Genomic DNA, 19,677 nt, shown 5'->3' with positions numbered 1-19,677 from the left:
ACTGAGTGACTTGACTTTAAAACCCTGTAACAGGGTTGTTACAGTAAAGAGTAGCTGTAGAAGAGAGGGGGAGGCCACTAAAGTTGACGGTTAGCACGTTGTCTTTACACTTTCTCTGAACGTGGAAACATGTTTTCATTTGGTAGTACACACAGTTTTACTAACTGCACCCTTTTCCACACACACACACACACACACACACACACACACACACACACACACACACACACACACACACACACACACACACACACACACACACACACACAGTGCTAGCTGTGACACACATTCATGTGTTTGTACTTCAAGGCTGTACTCAGTGGAATAAATAGGAACTGATCAAGTGTTTTGTTTTTTGTTCTGTTTTTTAAAAAAGTGAAAGGGGTCACTTTTTAGCCAACCTACAAAATTACAATCTCTCTCTGTTTTTTTTATCTTTCTGTTCTGATTATGTTCAATTTAACACTCTGTGGTATTTGCATGCTATCCTGTCCGGCACTGAGTGGTAGACAGACAAAGTTAGCTGCCAGCTGGTGAGCACTATGAAGCATTAAGCTGCTAAAAAGGCACATATTTCCCTGAGGAGTGGGTGGAGGCTGAAACATGGCTAAAGGGAGGGTGAATATTGGACATTAACATGACTATTGATAATAATAGTGAGTGCTGGATGTGTTAAGTGTAAAGAAGAAACCATTTCTTTGAGATAGGGCCATGAAGGTTTGGATTTTTCCCCCTTAGTAATAAACACTTTCATTTAGAAACTGGGTTTTGTGTTTACTTCTGTTATCTTTGTCTCATATTTTTGTTTGATGATCTGAAACCATTAAGTGTGACAAACATATAAAAAATGCCACTAAAGTGCTGTTTGTTTTGCATAACCTTTTTTTTATTGGTTTAGTGGATGAAGTGAAATGTGAAATGCTGTTGAACCATATGAAAGAGACAAAACAATAGATACACTGGACAATATAACACAATAAAGTTTAATAATAATACAAATCTGGACTCTATAAAACATTACGTGATTAATTCTACATTTCTATAAATCAATTTTTAGGTGAATTAGACTTCAATAATTTTAGCTACTTGTGCCAAAACTCTGGCAACTGCTTGTATTTGTGATAGCTATTTATTTGTACTTTTTTGTGGCAACTTCTCAACAAAAATTGTTGCCTGTGTTACCATGAAATTGGTTCAAAATACTTCTTTTACTCGTTGAACAGGTCAAAACTCAGGTAATACAAGTCTAAGTAAACAGGGAAGATGTTGTGGGGCCGTTTGTTCACAACTGTGTACGAAGCAAATTAGTTGTCACTGTTAAAAAAAACAAACAAAAAAAACAATCAGATGGATTTAATTCCATCACTGTGATCATCTCTCTTTGTCACTCTGTAAAACAGTCTAACCAGACCTTTAGCTAAACCTGGTTCCAATAATGGTAAACACATTTTCTCTTATGGACTTTTTGATTACTTAAATGTACAATGTGGAGGGTTTTAATCATGAACTATTTGTATATTGTTCACCATACTCACCCATGTTGTCGTACAGAAAAATACTACACGAAAGTCTACAGGTGCCTGTGGGGAAAAAAAGGAAAAAAAACTTTGTTTCTCAAGGTCCTCACAAAGATAGATGAACAAAAAGCGCACCACACACGTACATATATAGTAAAGCTCTCTTGCAGCCGTGGGATCTTGTGACAACAGCAGGTGCATTTAATTCCGTATAGAGGGCAGCCCAATGAGACATACAAAAGGACAAACTTAATTAATAGCCACATGCGATTCCTGGCAGTAGAATAGCATGGTTTATCGGAGATAACAGTGCCACTGAGCACCAATGTGCTTCTAATGCTTAGGTGAGACTGACAGGTCTGTCTACAGGTTTACAGGTTTGTGTCTGTAACTGGCTGCACAGAAGTCTGTGCAAACATTTAATTGCTTTGCGCACTGCAGTGATTGCAGAGATACATGTGATGCACCTTAGCTTCTCTGCGACATAGAATCCGTCTTATCATTTGTGACAAGCTGTCAATACATCTGCAAATCCGGGCTTGTCCTATGTTCATAAGCAGAACACATTCCACTGAGCCGAGTGAAAGCTAGGGAGAATGCCATGTGGCTTGATCTTAGGGTCCTCCAACATCGTCATCACAGGGGGTTCAAGCCAAAGTCCAGAGCTGTGTGCCTGCACACACAAGTGAGTGTGTTCCCGCAAGGTGTCATCAAATATTTATGCTTTTGTCTCTTTTGCTCATCATTGGAAAGAGGCTGAGAATTACAGTAATTTTCTGTCAGCTGTCATTTTGCAAAAGTGTGTCCCTCTTTAACAGGGTATATCATTTTCTCGTCATTTCTGGGGCAAAGAAAGCATTTGCATCCCATTGATTACTACCCAGTCTGCTGATCAGGGGTTTCAAACTTATTTTAGTTCATGGGCCATATACACCTCCAAATGTTTCCCTTCCTTTTACAGTTTTTTACAGACGCTAGGACACATTTCCCAATACTTAGGTCACGTTTGCAAAACTCCTCACACAGTGAGCACAACAGAAGTCTATGTGGGCTAAACTGAGGACCAGTTATCATTGTTTTGGCTCAAAATGCATTCAATGACCACATCTCTCAAATTTCATGAATTATCTTCTCACTCAGACACAACAACTGCCAAAAAGCTTTGTACGTACAGGACATTTTGCATGTGCTTACATACTGTTTTCAAAACTGTTAAACTCATGGTCAAAACAATAACACAATGCAAAACTTGAAAAGACAGCAAAATCCAACGGCAATATTTTATTGAAACATATTTTAAATCTAACAATGCAGTTTAACCAGCCACAGCTGATTCTCATTGTGGATGAACATCTACACAGTTGTTACTCCTTCAATTTTTCAACTCCTTCAATTCTGGCAGCCAGAAGATTATTTCCTAGGTGTGTTGCCCTAGATGACATAAGATGTGATGTGGATGAGAACCTGTGGCCAAATGGAGAAGACCGAGTAGATTAGCATTACTATTGTATGTGTATCAGTGGATGGTGTGTATACAAATTCTTGTATTTTGGGATTACTTAGTGCAAAAAAATAAAAATACATAAACATAAATACATGATGTCTGATTCATTCCAGTAACATATATTGAAATTATAAACAGAGATGTGTCCTTGTTTTACACAGGAAAACACTGTGTAATGCTACATGTTGTTAGTGTTTTTTAGGTCATTGTTTTGTGGGTGACAAAGTGTGTTTGTCGGCTGTCAACCTTTGCTAGTGTTCTGGAGGAATGTGTTCATTTGAGACCTGAATGAAGTGTTTTGGTAGTTGTAGTGCATTTTGAATGTGAAATGAACTGCTTTGCCAGGCTGAGGGTCAGTTAGGAGAAATGTGTGAAGAGTTTTGCAAAAGTGACTTAAGTATTGAGAAATGTGTCCTAGCGTCTGTAAAAAACTGTAATACTGCTGGGTTTAAAGACTTTACTTTGGTGTGGTATGACAGGCCATCGGTACTGACTTGCCATACAACTTTCCTAATAGGAAATGGGCTGGTAGCACTTTATAGTTAATTTTGAGCACTCAGAGCACTTTGCATTAATTCTCTTTCCCCCAGTCACACATACAGCGATTTTATCTGTATACGTTTTTTTATATATGTCTCTCACACACACACTCTCTTTTTTTTTTTTTTTTTTTGCCTGTCCCGTTTGGCTCTTTTGCCATCAGAATTGTTGTCTAAAGGCAAAGAAAGATGCCCAACAGATTTACTTTACCAAATTGACCATCCCAGCCTTGCCATAATGGTCCATTTGATTCAACTTTTATTGTTTATTTTATTTTCACTTGAATACGGGACAGACTTGACTGGGGGAAAGAAGGGGAGAAAGAAAGAGGGAAAGAGAAACAGCTGAGAAGAGGGACGGGGGAGAAGGGCAAAAAACAAAAACCAACAGAATGAGCAGAGAAAAAAAAAATGCATATATCAATCACCTGGATCACCTGCTGAGAAAGAAAAAAGAAAGCAAGCAGAAGAGAACAAGAGTAATAGAATAAACAACATCACAATGATATATGGGAATATGACAGTAAATACTAAATGTTAAACATTATTGTGCAGCACATAAGATCAACAGAACACAGTGTGCTTTGAGGTAGGAGCCAAAAAGGGTGTAGTTTGTGGGTGTGATCACCCGTGTGTACACCTGTGAGCATGGACGCGCTTGTTTTTTTTAAAAGGTTCCTTCATGTAATGATCTGCTAGAGGGTGTGGGGGGGCCACAGCCCCGTCCTCCAGGGCATGAAGCAGGTATGGAGGAGATCAAAACTCCAGACAATCAGAGGCCCCCAGAACACAAGAGACCAAGGAAGACCAACAGAGGGGCAGCTGCGCCACTGTTCCAGTAAGAGCTGAGGAGAGTCCCAGATGAGGGCTCACTCAGCAGCCGCAGAGCAGAAGCCAGGGGGAGTTGCAGTGACGCGCCCGTGAGCTCCGCCGGCAGCCAGCTGTGCCTGAGTGACCGAGCCCCAGGCCGAGAGGCCGGGGGCACCCCACCTCCGAAGTGGCCCGAGCGAGCCCCAGGCTCCAGGCCCCGATAAGCGGCCGCCAAGGAGTGAGCCGGTGTGTACCTGGACGCCCATCCCCGGACACAAAGAACCACCAACGCACCGATACCTGAGGGAGTCCACCACTGGCAGGGGAAGTGGTGGTGGGTGGAGATAGGCCTCCAAACCTTGGAGGGCCTGAGATGTCCCCAGAGAGGTGGCATCTGATACCCAACCTGACATATAGACACAGACATACAGGCACACACATATACAAACATCCATTCCCACCCTCATGCTCTCATATGCACTTACTCCACACTCAACCAAGGTGGAGACAGACATAAAGAGACGCTGTACACACGATCACACTCCCCAAGCGTACTCTACGAACCGGGTCTAGGTACCCTTGCCCCTGGAGGGGGAACTGCACCCAGACCCAGGTGGACACACACACTCTCTGATGAATGTATCAGGGGCAACTTGGGGTTCAGTATCATGCCCAGCATCCTTCAGCCTCTGGTAATACAATTCTGTGTATGAAGTGGGGATCACATTTCGATTCATAGATGACCCTCTCTACCACTGGAACCACAGATGCTCCGAAACTAAGATATATATGAGGTGGCCCTGAGAGGTCAAATACACTTCACCTTATAAAAGAACCACTAGCAATTAAAAAAATGCTTCAAAAGCACACAAAACACAATAGAAATGATGTACAGCTCAACAGAATGAGGAGAAAGATTTCACAAAAGAGGATGGAAGTGTTTTTACGGAGACAATAACGTGATGGAACAGCTGCACAAGTCACAACATAACAGCTGCATAGCTAATAGCAAACATGTATCTACAGTGTTATATGAATCATGTGATTCATATAATTACCTAGTATCTTTCTCTTCCTCACAAAAGCGATGAATGCTCCTTGTTTTAAGTGTGTCTTCCTGTGCAATCCTCTCACAGCTGTTCTGTCACGTTAATGTCTCCCAAAATACACTTCCGTTGTGTTTTGGGAGATGTTATTTTTTCTCCTTCCGCTGTGTTTTATTCACATTGCTGTTTTTTCACCCCTTAGCTGTAAAAAACTGATATTGTTGTCACCTCACCAGGCGGGCGGCGTGGGCAAGCTCGTGAATGCGGTACTCGAGAAGGAGGTCACCTAGGATTTTAAAATTCATACCATAGGTGTTTTACTGGTGTTTTCTTAAGTTACAGTGCAATCAACTGTTCAGGGCCTACATAGAATGATACAATTTTAAACAACCACTCTCATGGCAACATCGATTCATACCAACTTCCTCAATTCTTCCTGATGCAAAATTATGCCCTATTCTTTGCAATTTTGACATTCTCAAAGTCATCCAGTGGGACAGACTTGGTCCTTTGGTGGCTGGGTGTTTCCTGCAGACTGTATCTTTATAATCCCCACTTTAGATCATGCTTACTTTCCATGCGCACTGTAGAGTCCTTCCTGACAATTAGAAATATGCATTATTTTCATTATTCACTAACATCAAAAGGTAACAGCTGAATGTACGCTGATGTTCACACATGCCAAATCATCGAGGGAAACTACTACTGTGTTTATGCATTCACACAAGCGCACATGTGCATATGCACACATACAATACCAAACTACAGATGGATTCCCTCTCAACATCCAGCCTTGAGGCACTTTTCCTCTGGCTTAAGTTACAAAATTGCAAGAGAAACAAATGGATGTCTCTAAAGTATTGTGTTAGTGGGGGGTCTTCTTTGTTTTAGCACATTTGATTACATCTATTTTAATTAAGGCCAGCTATCATAGCCAACACGCAATGGGTTCAGATTTTCAAAAGGATTGTCATTTCCACTGGGCAGATTTTGCCTTTAATGCTGTAAGAAATGAGGAGCCTTGCATCTTGTGTCAGATGATCACATAGAAGATCTTCTCAGTGATATTTATACAAATTGTAATTCTGTGTTCTTGCTCAATTTAAAAGATTCTGACTCAGGGGAAAGATGGGAATTAGCAGCAGAGCTTTATCCATGTCTTAAATGATCCAATCCAAAGTCCACAGGGGTGACATCAACAATACTTTATCAATGATGCGGTTTTCATGCCGTCATATTTGTTCTGTACTCGTTTCTTTCTTCATAATAAGTCACAAGACTCCCAGAAAGGTGGGGAAAACTAAACATGTTAAAGCGAGGAACATTTGGCAGTCTCTGGATATAATGACTCCATGTCTCCTTTAATTGAATGTTGAGTCTGTTCTCAGTTGGTCATCCATGTCTCTGCTGTTTGTGTTTTCGATAGGGAACATCTTTGTGGTGAGCCTGGCAGTGGCAGACCTTGTGGTGGCCATCTACCCATACCCTCTGGTCCTCACCTCCATCTTCCACAATGGCTGGAACCTGGGTTACGTCCACTGCCAAATCAGCGGCTTCCTCATGGGTGTCAGCGTCATCGGCTCCATCTTCAACATCACCGGCATCGCCATCAACCGATACTGTTATATCTGCCACAGCCTCAAATACGATAAACTGTACAGCGACAAAAACTCTGTCTGCTATGTGTTGTTAATCTGGGCGCTGACTGTTGTTGCCATCGTGCCCAACCTGTTTGTGGGCTCGCTTCAGTACGACCCGCGGGTTTATTCCTGCACATTTGTTCAGTCGGCTAGCTCCGCGTACACCATCGCCGTGGTCTTCTTCCACTTCATTTTACCCATCATGATTGTCACCTACTGCTACCTGCGCATTTGGATATTGGTCATACAGGTAAGGAGACGGGTCAAGCCAGACAATCGACCCAAGTTGACGCCACATGACGTTAGGAACTTTGTTACCATGTTTGTGGTGTTTGTGCTCTTTGCTGTGTGCTGGGCACCGCTAAACTTCATCGGACTGGCTGTAGCGATCAAACCGGAGGTTGTGATTCCCCTCATCCCTGAGTGGTTGTTCGTGGCCAGCTACTTCATGGCCTACTTTAACAGCTGCCTTAATGCCATTGTGTATGGCGTGCTGAACCAGAACTTCCGGCGCGAGTACAAGCGTATTGTAGTGTCAGTGTGCACGGCTCGCATCTTCTTCCAGGACAGCTCGAATGACGCAGGGGAGCGGCTCAAGAGTAAACCGTCACCGCTCATGACCAACAACAACCAGGTCAAAGTGGACTCTGTCTGAAACAGAACTCAGAGACATAAAACCAATATACTGAGAGTATGAGGAAGAAAAATACCAAATATAAACCACAAACAGCTTCTGTCGGGAGTCATACGGTGCTATCTGATCTCTGAACAATCACAGCAAGAACAGGGGTGCGTAACATCTTTGTCTCTGATCAAGCACTTTTGTTTGACTCTGCAGTCCCTGTAGTACAAAACAATATATGATGTCTGTTTTGTTTTCATGTTTACAATGATGATATAAATGTATCATTAAATATATAAGTATTTATTTTGTATGAAATGCCATGTAAATACACAATATATCAGGTTCCGGTTTCAAAAGAACAAAAAGAACATTTTATGAGGCCACTAAAATAAGATTTCTACAAATCTCGGTTGAAAAGATACTCGCAAGTTTGTAAATGGAGTTAACCAATTTTAATAACCTCATTCGTGACACTGTAACACTAACTGAGTGCAAGCAGTGTGGCTTGCTGCTGTGTTAGTGTAACCTACAGTACCGTCCATTACATTAGGTGGAATATATTCTTTAGTAAAGACAATATCTCTCGCTCTCTCTCTGTCTCTACCACATTATGTGCTCATTATACTGTATGCATGGATATTGGAAATTATTCATATGCAAAATAAAATCTGATACTGACGGCGTTTTTGCATTAGCCCTGTGTTCAGTGTACTTACCGATGCTCGTTTTACTACAATTCTGGTTTATTGGGGGTGTTTTCTTCTTTCCTTTGGCCATCATGTGTTACAGTTATAAATGGCTTTAAACAGTAACTTTGTTTGCTGCAGTCTTAGCCTCTAACCCTCTCAAATGACCAGTTTGTTTCAGGACACTGCATTGGCCTGTAAATGATGTAGTTTGGTTTGTCCTCTATTCATATTTTTTTTTGCCAGTGTGACAGCTCTGCTACAAATCTGCCTGGGTAACTGGGATTTCACACACGGTGGAACACAGTCATCATTACCTGTAAAAGCATCCAATGGATATGATATGGCAAGGTTATGTAGCAAGTGCTTAGTTTTGTCTGCATTGTCTGAATGATATGAGTGGCGGTTAAACGTATAAGCTCATAAGGTTCTGTCTGCAAACAAATTTTTAGGTGAACTAATGAAAATTGTGCCCTTCACTGTGCCCTTCACAGTGGGAAGAATTCTGCAATGCGTAAGAGGCCGGGACAGTTTAGGCTACTATGCATCAGCACTTGCATGCGTGTTGCATAGTGTGCGTGGGCTACCCGGTTAGTGGAGCACAAAGAAATAATGCACCGCAGAGGAGAGTGGCCCAACCATGCATTTGAAATCCACTTGGCTTACATAACAGCAGCTGACCATCATCCTCAAAGCAAGAGCTAAAAGAGCCAGCACCCACAGGACTCCCTGCCCCCTTCTCAATCCGTTTAATCCCAAGAGCTGTGTGCGGTAGGAAGGAATGAATGGGTTGGGGATGAGCAAATGTAAAAATCCCAGGGATTTACACTGCCCCCAAACAGAGTCATACAGTAATCTGAGGCCAGTGATTTTTATAGCAAGGGATGCAACAAAATGGAAAAGGAAAATCAGGTGTTTCATGTCACTGATTTAGGCTTGTCTTTATTTACTGATTCAGTGTCCAAAAAAAGACCATAAAATGTGGTGTTTACTATGGCGAGGCCATGAAAAACTCAAACAGAGCACTCAAAGTTCTGCAGTCTGTCCAAACTTTAGATGGAAAAGAAAGTAAATCACTGCAAATTGATGTTGTCTGGGGAAAAAAATATGAATACAATGAACATGTCTTAAAAAAAAAAAAAGACAGGAACAAAATAGAATAAGTCAAACTGGACAGAAAACAGTTCATCCAAAAATACACCAACAAAAACACAGCATATGTTCTTAATGTCTGTCTCTGCACATTTGGATTCAAGCCTACCTTGAAAAACCTTTGAAAGTCAAACCAGTTTTGCAAAAATGTTTACTATTGTAAGTGTGATTAAAACAAAATAGTAGTTAAGCCTTATACAGGGAGTGCAGAATTATTAGGCAAGTTGTATTTTTGAGGAATAATGTTATTATTGAACAACAACCTTGTTCTCAATGAACCCAAAAAACTCATTAATATCAAAGCTGAATGTTTTTGGAAGTAGTTTTTAGTTTGTTTTTAGTTTTAGCTATTTTAGGGGGATATCTGTGTGTGCAGGTGACTATTACTGTGCATAATTATTAGGCAACTTAACAAAAAACAAATATATACCCATTTCAATTATTTATTTTTACCAGTGACACCAATATAACATCTCCACATTCACAAATATACATTTCTGACATTCAAAAACAAAACAAAAACAAATCAGCGACCAATATAGCCACCTTTCTTTGCAAGGACACTCAAAAGCCTGCCATCCATGGATTCTGTCAGTGTTTTGATCTGTTCACCATCAACATTGCGTGCAGCAGCAACCACAGCCTCCCAGACACTGTTCAGAGAGGTGTACCGTTTTCCCTCCTTGTAAATCTCACATTTGATGATGGACCACAGGTTCTCAATGGGGTTCAGATCAGGTGAACAAGGAGGCCATGTCATTAGTTTTACTTCTTTTATACCCTTTCTTGCCAGCCACGCTGTGGAGTACTTGGACGCGTGTGATGGAGCATTGTCCTGCATGAAAATCATGTTTTTCTTGAAGGATGCAGACTTCTTCCTGTACCACTGCTTGAAGAAGGTGTCTTCCAGAAACTGGCAGTAGGACTGGGAGTTGAGCTTGACTCCATCCTCAATCCGAAAAGGCCCCACAAGCTCATCTTTGATGATACCAGCCCAAACCAGTACTCCACCTCCACCTTGCTGGCGTCTGAGTCGGACTGGAGCTCTCTGCCCTTTACCAACCCAGCCACGGGCCCATCCATCTGGCCCATCAAGACTCACTCTCATTTCATCAGTCCATAAAACCTTAGAAAAACCAGTCTTGAGATATTTCTTGGCCCAGTCTTGACGTTTCAGCTTGTGTGTCTTTTTCAGTGGTGGTCGTCTTTCAGCCTTTCTTACCTTGGCCATGTCTCTGAGTATTGCACACCTTGTGCTTTTGGGCACTCCAGTGATGTTGCAGCTCTGAAATATGGCCAAACTGGTGGCAAGTGGCATCTTGGCAGCTGCACGCTTGACTTTTCTCAGTTCATGGCCAGTTATTTGGCGCCTTGGTTTTTCCACACGCTTCTTGCGACCCTGTTGACTATTTTGAATGAAACGCTTGATTGTTCGATGATCACGCTTCAGAAGCTTTGCAATTTTGAGACTGCTGCATCCCTCTGCAAGATATCTCACTATTTTTGACTTTTCTGAGCCTGTCAAGTCCTTCTTTTGACCCATTTTGCCAAAGGAACGGACGTTGCCTAATAATTATGCACACCTGATATAGGGTGTTGATGTCGTTAGACCACACCCCTTCTCATTACATAGATGCACATCACCTAATATGCTTAATTGGTAGTAGGCTTTCGAGCCTATAAAGCTTGGAGTAAGACAACATGCATGAAGAGGATGAAGTGGACAAAATACTCATTTGCCTAATAATTCTGCACTCCCTGTAGACTTGAAGTCAATCATGTAAAGAAATATCCCAACATCCCATGTAAACTGTCGACTTGTTTGATATATTTGGATGAGCAAACATTTAAAACAGCCTAAAAATATGTAAGACACTCAAACAAGTAGAATTCAACAACACAAAATGCAACGGGATATTTAATGGAAAAAAGCAAATAAACCTGCATTTATCAGGCTTCAAAATAATATAAGCAATGTGGTGTGACACTTGTTGGCACCAGTTCTTAGGTACAGTTGTTTAAGTGCTCATTAACATATTTACCTAATCAGCTATTCACATGGTAGCAACTCAGTGCATTTAGACATGTTGAGACAACCTGCTGAAGTTCAAAGCTAGCATAAAAATGGAGAAGAAAGTTGATTTAGGTATTCAGAAGAGTACTTCTGAACCCATAAGTTCATGCTGAACCTTAAAGTAAATGAGCTACAGCAGCTGAAGAGCACAATATATGCCATTCCTGTCAGCTAAGAGCAGGAAACTGAGGGAAAAATGGACAACTAACTGAATCAATTAAACACCACATCTTGCATGAGTATTGTTGCGGACCATTTTCATCTTTTTAGGACCAAAGTTTACCCATCTTCTGATAGTGACTGCTTCAAGCAGAATAACAAACCATGTCAAAAAAGCTCAAATCTTCTTTAACTGGTTTCTTGAACATGATAATGAGTTCACTGTGCTCAAATGGCCTCTACAGTCACCAGATCTCAATCCAACAGAGCACCTTTAGGATGCGGTGGAACAAGAGGTTTGCATTGTAGATTTACAACTGACAAATTTTCAGCAACTGTGCCACAAAGAATTTAGGCAGTTTTGAAGGAAAAAGAGGGGCCCAACCCAGTGTTGCCCAACCCAGTGCTACTGGTCAGTAAGTCTCAATCCCAATAATTAAACCCTCCATACAGACTGAAGGGTACAACCTAAAGCCTCTAAAACCCAGAGTCCTGTATTTTCCTTGTTATTGAAAGGTGTGGTTATTATGTTGAAGAGCTATCCAAATTCTGCAGAAATAAATCACTCCCCGTAAATTTAATCATATACAAGTGGCTTAAATTTCAAACAGCTGTGTATTCTAGTATTATTCACACCAAGAGCAGAAATCGACAACAATCACAGATTTGTTACATCACCAGCAGGAAGCTCTTGCAGCTGTGTGTGCCAAAGTGGCACTCCTCCAAAAATCTGTTACAGTCCAAAAAGCAAAATGACAGTTTACAAACATATAAGCAAAGACTTTTAGAAGAACGCGCTCTGGACAGACCTGCTCGGCCACAGAAACAGTTTGTTTCAGACCAAAGACTAGAAAAGAACTTCCCACTGTGAGGCACGGTGGTGGAAATGTTATGGTATGCTGTTGCTTCACGGTCTCAGGGGCAGCCTCAGATGAAGTAAGACATTCATAAAACAATGATCCTTGGCACACTAACACACTAACAAAGTTTACGGACGAGTCACGTCCAAGTGTGGCACCAGTAGGCCCTGTATAAAAAAGGCTTGTCTAAACATTTCAAAGGTTTGTAAGCTATGCAAGGAGACCAGCACATGAGATATTTGATGAAGAGTGGATGCTATATTAGTTGGAGGCTCCAGGAAAGCAGGTAAGGGAAATGAATGTTTTTTCTTTCTTTTCATTGTTTTGTTATTTCAGTGGATTTATTGTTTAAAATGTCTTTTTTTTCCAACAGCAGAATATTTGACTCTTTATCATCTACTGCTTGGCACTTCTAAAAGTGTACAAAGGATTTATGTTTTTAGGAAACATTTGGAGAAATGTGCACACTCAGTCTCCTTCACTCAGTCAAAACTGTAAAGATTGGATTTCATTTTTGTCCATAGGGCAAAGTTGCAATAAGCTAATATGGGTAAGTAAATGTTGTTAGTGTGGCCAAAAACTTGGGCAGTTTTAATCTACTGTGAGCATGTTCATGATGGCACAATGTCGTGTGTCACAGCTGAGGATTTCTTTGCACTCACTTTTTACCTTTACTTCATGATGTTATATTAGAACTCTGCACTGACAGTCTGCCCCTGTATTTAAGGTGCACAACTCTGTAAAGGTTAAAAACAGCTAATAAAAAAAGTATACAAGTATATAAAAAGGAAGCGTGGCGCTGGTCACACTCATAAATAAGCCACAGCTGCCCTGGGGCGCACTGACAGAGGCTCATGACCCGATGCAGCATCCTCAGGCTTAGGTGCTGTCTGTAGTGGAGCCTGCAGGGTCTATTTGGTCACTGGGTTGCAGATGGACACCCAGAACCAGAACTCATCAACAATCATGGTCTTTGACATGAAAGTTTGGTCAGTTTAACTTAAATTGAATTACAGTTTTATGTCATCATATCAAAGTTGCTTTGAGGTGCTTCTTATTTTGAGTTAAAGACCCAATAATACAAAAGATACTGAGAATTTCACTGAAAAAAGCTTCAAAGCAGACAACTCCCTGATCGATGACAGGGGTGTCAATCACAAGGCCCAGGGGTCAGGTGAGATTTCAATACAGCCCACTGGATCGCATTGGAAAATGTGAAGGAAGGCATAAGCTTTTGACTTTACCGTATTTTCATTTATAACTTTATAAGGTTTATAACCTTTCCTTTTGATAAAGATCTCCTCCATGTCTAAGTAAATCAACAATTAGATGACAGGAAGTTGCTTTTTCCCCCCACTATGTACAATATAAATTTTTGTAGTTCAACTTTTTTTTTATTTTTTAGAAAGTTTGGCCTAAGATCAAAGTGGGTTGTGTCTGGTCTTTGATGTAAAATGAGTTTGACATCCCTGCCCTATGATCAACCTATTGGCAGTCAGATTGAAGATTGAGGACTCTTTTCACAGGAGCCCTCCAGCAGAACCAGAGGGTGACTGTTCCTTGAACCCAGACTGGTTGCTGGTTCAGCAAGAGTGGGAGCTGATAGCTGCAGACTCTCCAAAAATAGAATAGGAGTCAAACTTTAACCCTGCACTCTGCGAGCATTGTTCTCTACTAGGATAAAATGGTGCTATAAGGTGGTTAACATATGTTGGGGCCTGATAATTAAGGACATTGTATCTGACTTTAAATCCAATCCAGGATTAAGCAGGGAGCCAATGAAGAGAACCCAATAACACAGAAGTGGATGTTTGCTCAGTGAAACTGTAGATGCACACATGCAAGTGGTCAGAACAGGACTTCAACACAGCTAAAAATAGCAGCAGCATTGGTAGAGCTCCAGAGGTCCACGAGGAGATGACCTTCAACGGAGCATCAGAACTTATTTTTAATCAGGTATTGTTATTTCTGTTCATCAGAGGAGTAGCAGAATGTTTGGATTGCACTTGTGCATTTAGTTCTTCTGCTTTTGCTTCTTTTTCTCTGTGGCCTGAATATCCTGTGGGGCTGCTGCTGAAGCCTGGTATATAAAACAATCCGCTCTGCATTCTGGTAATTCCACAACTTACCTTACAGCAAGAAGGCAAAAAGACATGCAGTTAGTAGGGTTAGGTTATTTGGATTTGAACCAAGGATCATTATTATTATCATTACTAGCAAAAACTTCCATTAAACTTGATACGGCACAGTTGAGAATTTTAAAGAAAACATTGAATAACTAACAATATGGAATATAGAAATGCAATAGGAATGGGTAACTTGGCAACAGCCCCATCCTGTATGTGGTATGGCTCATATAATAATAATAATAATAATAATAATAATAATAATAATAATAATAATAATAAATTTTATTTGAAAGTGCCTTTCAAAACACTCAAGGTCACGGTACACAGTAGAATAAAAGCAACATAAAAGCAAGCAGTTTACAGAATCATAAAAGCATAAAACATAAACAGATAAAATAGCAGAGTGGAGAGGTTATGTGGGATAAGCTATTTTGTACAAGTGGGTTTTGAGTTTGGACTTAAAGAGTGAGAAGGAAGAGATATTTCTTAAATCAGCAGGTAGGGAATTCCAGAGTCGTGGAGCAGAGCAGCTGAAAGCTGAAAGCGTTGGAGCTTGTGGATGGATTTTTGAGTAAGACCAAAAAGAAGTGAATTACAATAATCAATCCGGGAAGTAACAGAGCTATAAACTAGAGATGGCACGATACCACTTTTTTATGTCCGATACCGATATCATAAATTTGGATATCTGCCGATACCGATATGAATCCGATATAGCGTTTTTTAATCAACAAAACTGTTTTTTAAATATCTTGCTGCATTTTGTATAAGTTCATACTCAAGTTTAAAACAACAACTACACTAAAGCTATTCTGTTATACCTGTATGCAAAAAAAAATATTTCATAGTTCAGCAATACTGATCAATCTAATAAACTTAAACCTACACCATCCTCCCTATTCTGGTATTTTAAAGAGTACTTAGCATAAATATTAAGCAACCTAACTAATAGGGTTCCAACTCCCAGCAACAACAAAAATAAATAAATAAAAAATAGGGAACCACCCCTCACACTCCACCTCATGATGCTTAATCGACGTAATCAACCTTAATTTGATGCAGTGTGAAAAAAAATGCACAGAAATCAATTATTTTTCAAGAAATATTAAATAGATTCAACATCTTTCTTCAACAAAATTGCAGACTGCACAGATGGTACCTTCCCAAAGGAAAAAGTACTATAGCTTACTAGGGTATATTAGACTTAATAGTTACTATATACAGTAATTGACTTCTATTCATTTTACATCAAATTAAAACTTTGGGTGTAAGATTTGGATAATTATTTATTTATTTATTTATTTTATTTTATTTTTAAATGACATCAGAAACAGCAGTATGCGACATTACGTGATGGCAGAGCTTCAGTTCATCCTTTGTCATTTTTTTTTTTTTTTTTTTTTAATAAATAGGACAGGGGGAATGAATGAGAGAAAGAGGGGGAGAGAAAGAAAGAAAACCAAAGGGGAGAAGAGACGGTGAGAAGGGGGGGGGAAGAGAGAGAAAAAAAAAAGAACTCCTGGGTCACCTGTATGGAGAAAAAAAATAAATAAAAAAATGGATAATTATTTATTAAAAGCTAGACATTTTAAATGAGAATAAGAAAGAAAAGTATGTCTTTGTGCCCCCTTTTCCCTGGTAATGCCCTATTGGCCCCCCTGGCTAAACTTTGCTAGATCCGCCCCTGCACAGTTACCAGCGTCAGCTACGTAGAAAAAGATCCTCGAGTAGAAAGTAATATTAAATAAATTCTAACAAGCTGATCAAGCTTAAACGTGCTGCTGTTGTTCAGCCGCTGGTTTCCTCTTTCTGGTGCAAAGTGGGCCAAAAGCAAACAAGAGTCACGGACTCGCGACAGAAAAGCCGATCAGCTGATCATTAAGCAGTTTCATGATTGAAGTAGCAGCAAGAAGAGGCAGTCGCTTGTTAAGCTTAACGCAGGAATGCTTTACAAACATTCAGAGATGGACTTACACACTTGCTTTACTTCTCTCGGGGATAACTTTGTCAGAGATGAAATGCCGAGTTGCTAGCGAAGCTCCAAATGCTATCCAGACCACCGACAGGTCCCGCATGCCACAGCCGCTCTATCACGTGATGCATACTGCTCCGACGTGCTAACGTTCTGAGGTGAGTTACAGCGTGTAGCAAGTTTTGTGAGGTGCTTTCGTGATATTTAATGGATCGGATTACATTTTTTATTTTTCTCCGATATCTGATCCAGTAATTTAGGTCAATATCGGACCGATACCGATACGTAATATCGGATCAGTCCATCTCTACTATAAACATGAATGGCAGTGGCATGTGGGTTGAGAAAAGGACGGAGACGATTAATGTTGCGCAATTGAAACTATGCAGACCGAGTAACATTATTAATGTGTGAATTGAAAGATAAAGTACTGTCGAGGATGACACCCAAACTTTTCACAGAGGAAGAAATGAAGACCGGTGAGTTATCAATAGTAATAGAGAAACTGTTGGTTCTGGATAATGTTGATTTAGCGCCTATCAAGAGGAGTTCGGATTTATTACTATTGAGCTTGAGAAAATTAGAAGAGAACCATGAATTTAGTTCAGCTAAACAGAGGGTAAGGGAGGATGGGGGAAGAGCAGAATCAGGTTTAGTGGACAGATAAAGCTGGGTGTCATTGGCATACAGTGTTGGGAAGGTTACTTTTAAAATGTATTCCATTACAGAATACAGAATACATGCCCCAAAATGTATTCTGTAATGTATTCCGTTACGTTACTCAATGACAGTAACGTATTCTGAATACTTTGGATTACTTAATATATTATCATGCTTTTTACAACAACGTGAATGTACTATTGCTGTGTGATTTATTACTATTACTGAAGGTCCGCGACTCCGAACTGTAGTAAAGGGACCTCTGACTAATATGGCGGGGTCTCTGTCGGCTCGTAGCCGAAAAATAGCTTTACTTTGTTGTCTGGGTCAACTTTTCTTGCGAGAGACAGAGAGAGGCGTTGAAAGGCTGCTCCAACTGAACTTATTGTTTTCGGAGGAAAACACGAACACAGCGTACAGTCGAGTCCTAATAGCTTACTTACAACTGGGCTCCTCAGGCACTCTTCTTGGCTGAAGTGGTTATTATTATATTTACATGCTTCCAGCTCCCGTTTTTCCTCGATGACAACTCGTACCTTTCCACTCCCCTTTTTCTCCCTCCTCGCGCTCACAGACCCATAACGTGTATGGCAGTCCATTCTCCCTGCAACACGGACTACACTGCCCATGAGGCTACATTCTTTAGAGCTATGCTTGTAGCATTCTGCCTGTTAGCTTAGCACAACAACAACAACAACGAAAAAGCGTCTCAGAGAGAGAGCGTCGCCCTGTAACCATGGCAACCGTAACGCTGCCGCCTGGAACAACAGAACGTAGCTGTCAAACAAAACCCAAACAGTCCTGACCCGCGACAAAATGAAACAGGAAAGTACCGCAGTGTAATCCATTTATTTCAACAAAGTAACTGTATTCTGAATACCACCTTTTTAAACGGTAACTGTAACGGAATACAGTTACTCATATTTTGTATTTTAAATACGTAACGGCGGTACATGTATTCCGTTACTCCCCAACACTGTTGGCATAACAGTGAAAATGTATATTGTATTTACAGAAAATATGTCCAAGCGGTAGAAGGTAGATAATGAAAAGAAGGGGCCCCAGGACAGATCCCTGGGGCACGCCAGTGGTCAGAGGGAAGGGCTGAGAAGTAAAGGATTTGAGTTGAATGAACTGAGTGCGATTCTGAGTGCGATCTGACAGGTATGATTTAAACCAGGCTAGTGGAGTATGGGAGAGACTGATAGAGGCTAGCCTACTGAGAAGTATAGAGTGAGAAATAGTGTCGAAAGCAGCACTCAGATCGAGGAGAATAAGAATGGAAAGTAAACCGGAGTCAGCTGCCATAAGAAGATCATTGGTTATTTTTACAAGTGCTGTTTCAGTGCTATGGGAGGGGCGAAAACCAGACTGGAACTGTTCATACAGATTATTATTAGTTAAATGTGAGGAGTTGTGTGGCAACTATTTTCTCAAGAATTTTTGAAAGGAATGGTAGATTGGAAATAGGCCGAAAATTCTCAAAATTATTGGGATATAGACCAGTTTTTTTTTTCAATATTGGGGTGATGGCGGCAATTTTGAGGGAAGCAGGAACAGTTCCAGTGGTAAGTGAAGAGCAGATGATAGCAGATATGAGGGGAAGCAAAGAAGGTAGACATGTCTTAACCAAAACTGTAGGAATGGGGTCTAGCTGACAAGTAGAAGGTTTTGACTTACAGATGAAATCTGAAATATCAGTAACCGAGGGGAGCTGGAAAGCAGAAAAACAGTGTGATGGGAGATGAATTACACAGGAAGAGCTAAATGGAACCTCGGAAACCAGTTCTTGGTGTATTTTGTGAAGTTTCTCAATGAAAAATAACATTAAAGAATCACAAAAGGAGGACGAGTAAAGATGAGCAGGTCATCATCAGCAATTTAAGGCTATACTTTACCTGAAAGGAATGGGCGTCCACACCTGCTCACAAACTGGCCTCAGTCACATTCAATTCAATTCAATTCAATTCAATTTTATTTATATAGCGCCAAATCACAACAAAAGTTGCCTCAAGGCGCTTCATAGATACAGAGAAAAACCCAACAATCATCTGACCCCCTATAAGCAAGCACTTTGGTGACAGTGGGAAGGAAAAACTCCCTTTTAACAGGAAGAAACCTCCGGCAGAACCAGGCTCAGGGAGGGGCGGCCATCTGCTGCGACCGGTTGGGGTGAGAGAAGGAAGACAGGATAAAAGACATGCTGTGGAAGAGAGACAGAGGTTAATAACAGATATGATTCAATGCAGAGAGGTCTATTAATACATAGTGAGTGAGAAAGGTGACTGGAAAGGAAAAACTCAA

General features: G+C 40.7%; 1 protein-coding gene across 1 annotated transcript in view; it reads left to right on the top strand.

Moving 5' to 3' along the window:
• mtnr1aa (melatonin receptor 1A a) overlaps window positions 1-8,364 on the top strand; it is a 53,874-nt gene extending 45,510 nt beyond the window's left edge. The window contains exon 2 of the mRNA XM_085276438.1: window positions 6,843-8,364. Within this exon, the coding sequence (XP_085132564.1) occupies window positions 6,843-7,711 (869 nt within the window). The 3' untranslated portion in view covers window positions 7,712-8,364. The remainder of the gene's footprint in view (window positions 1-6,842) is intronic.
• Window positions 8,365-19,677: the final 11,313 nt, after the last annotated feature.

The sequence above is a fragment of the Mchenga conophoros genome, linkage group LG6 (assembly GCF_057382185.1).
Source record: "Mchenga conophoros isolate Kocher_MC1m ecotype Shallow Benthic linkage group LG6, M_conophoros_male_GT1.1, whole genome shotgun sequence".
Lineage (NCBI taxonomy): Eukaryota > Metazoa > Chordata > Actinopteri > Cichliformes > Cichlidae > Mchenga > Mchenga conophoros.
This window is presented reverse-complemented; position numbering and strand designations above follow the sequence as displayed.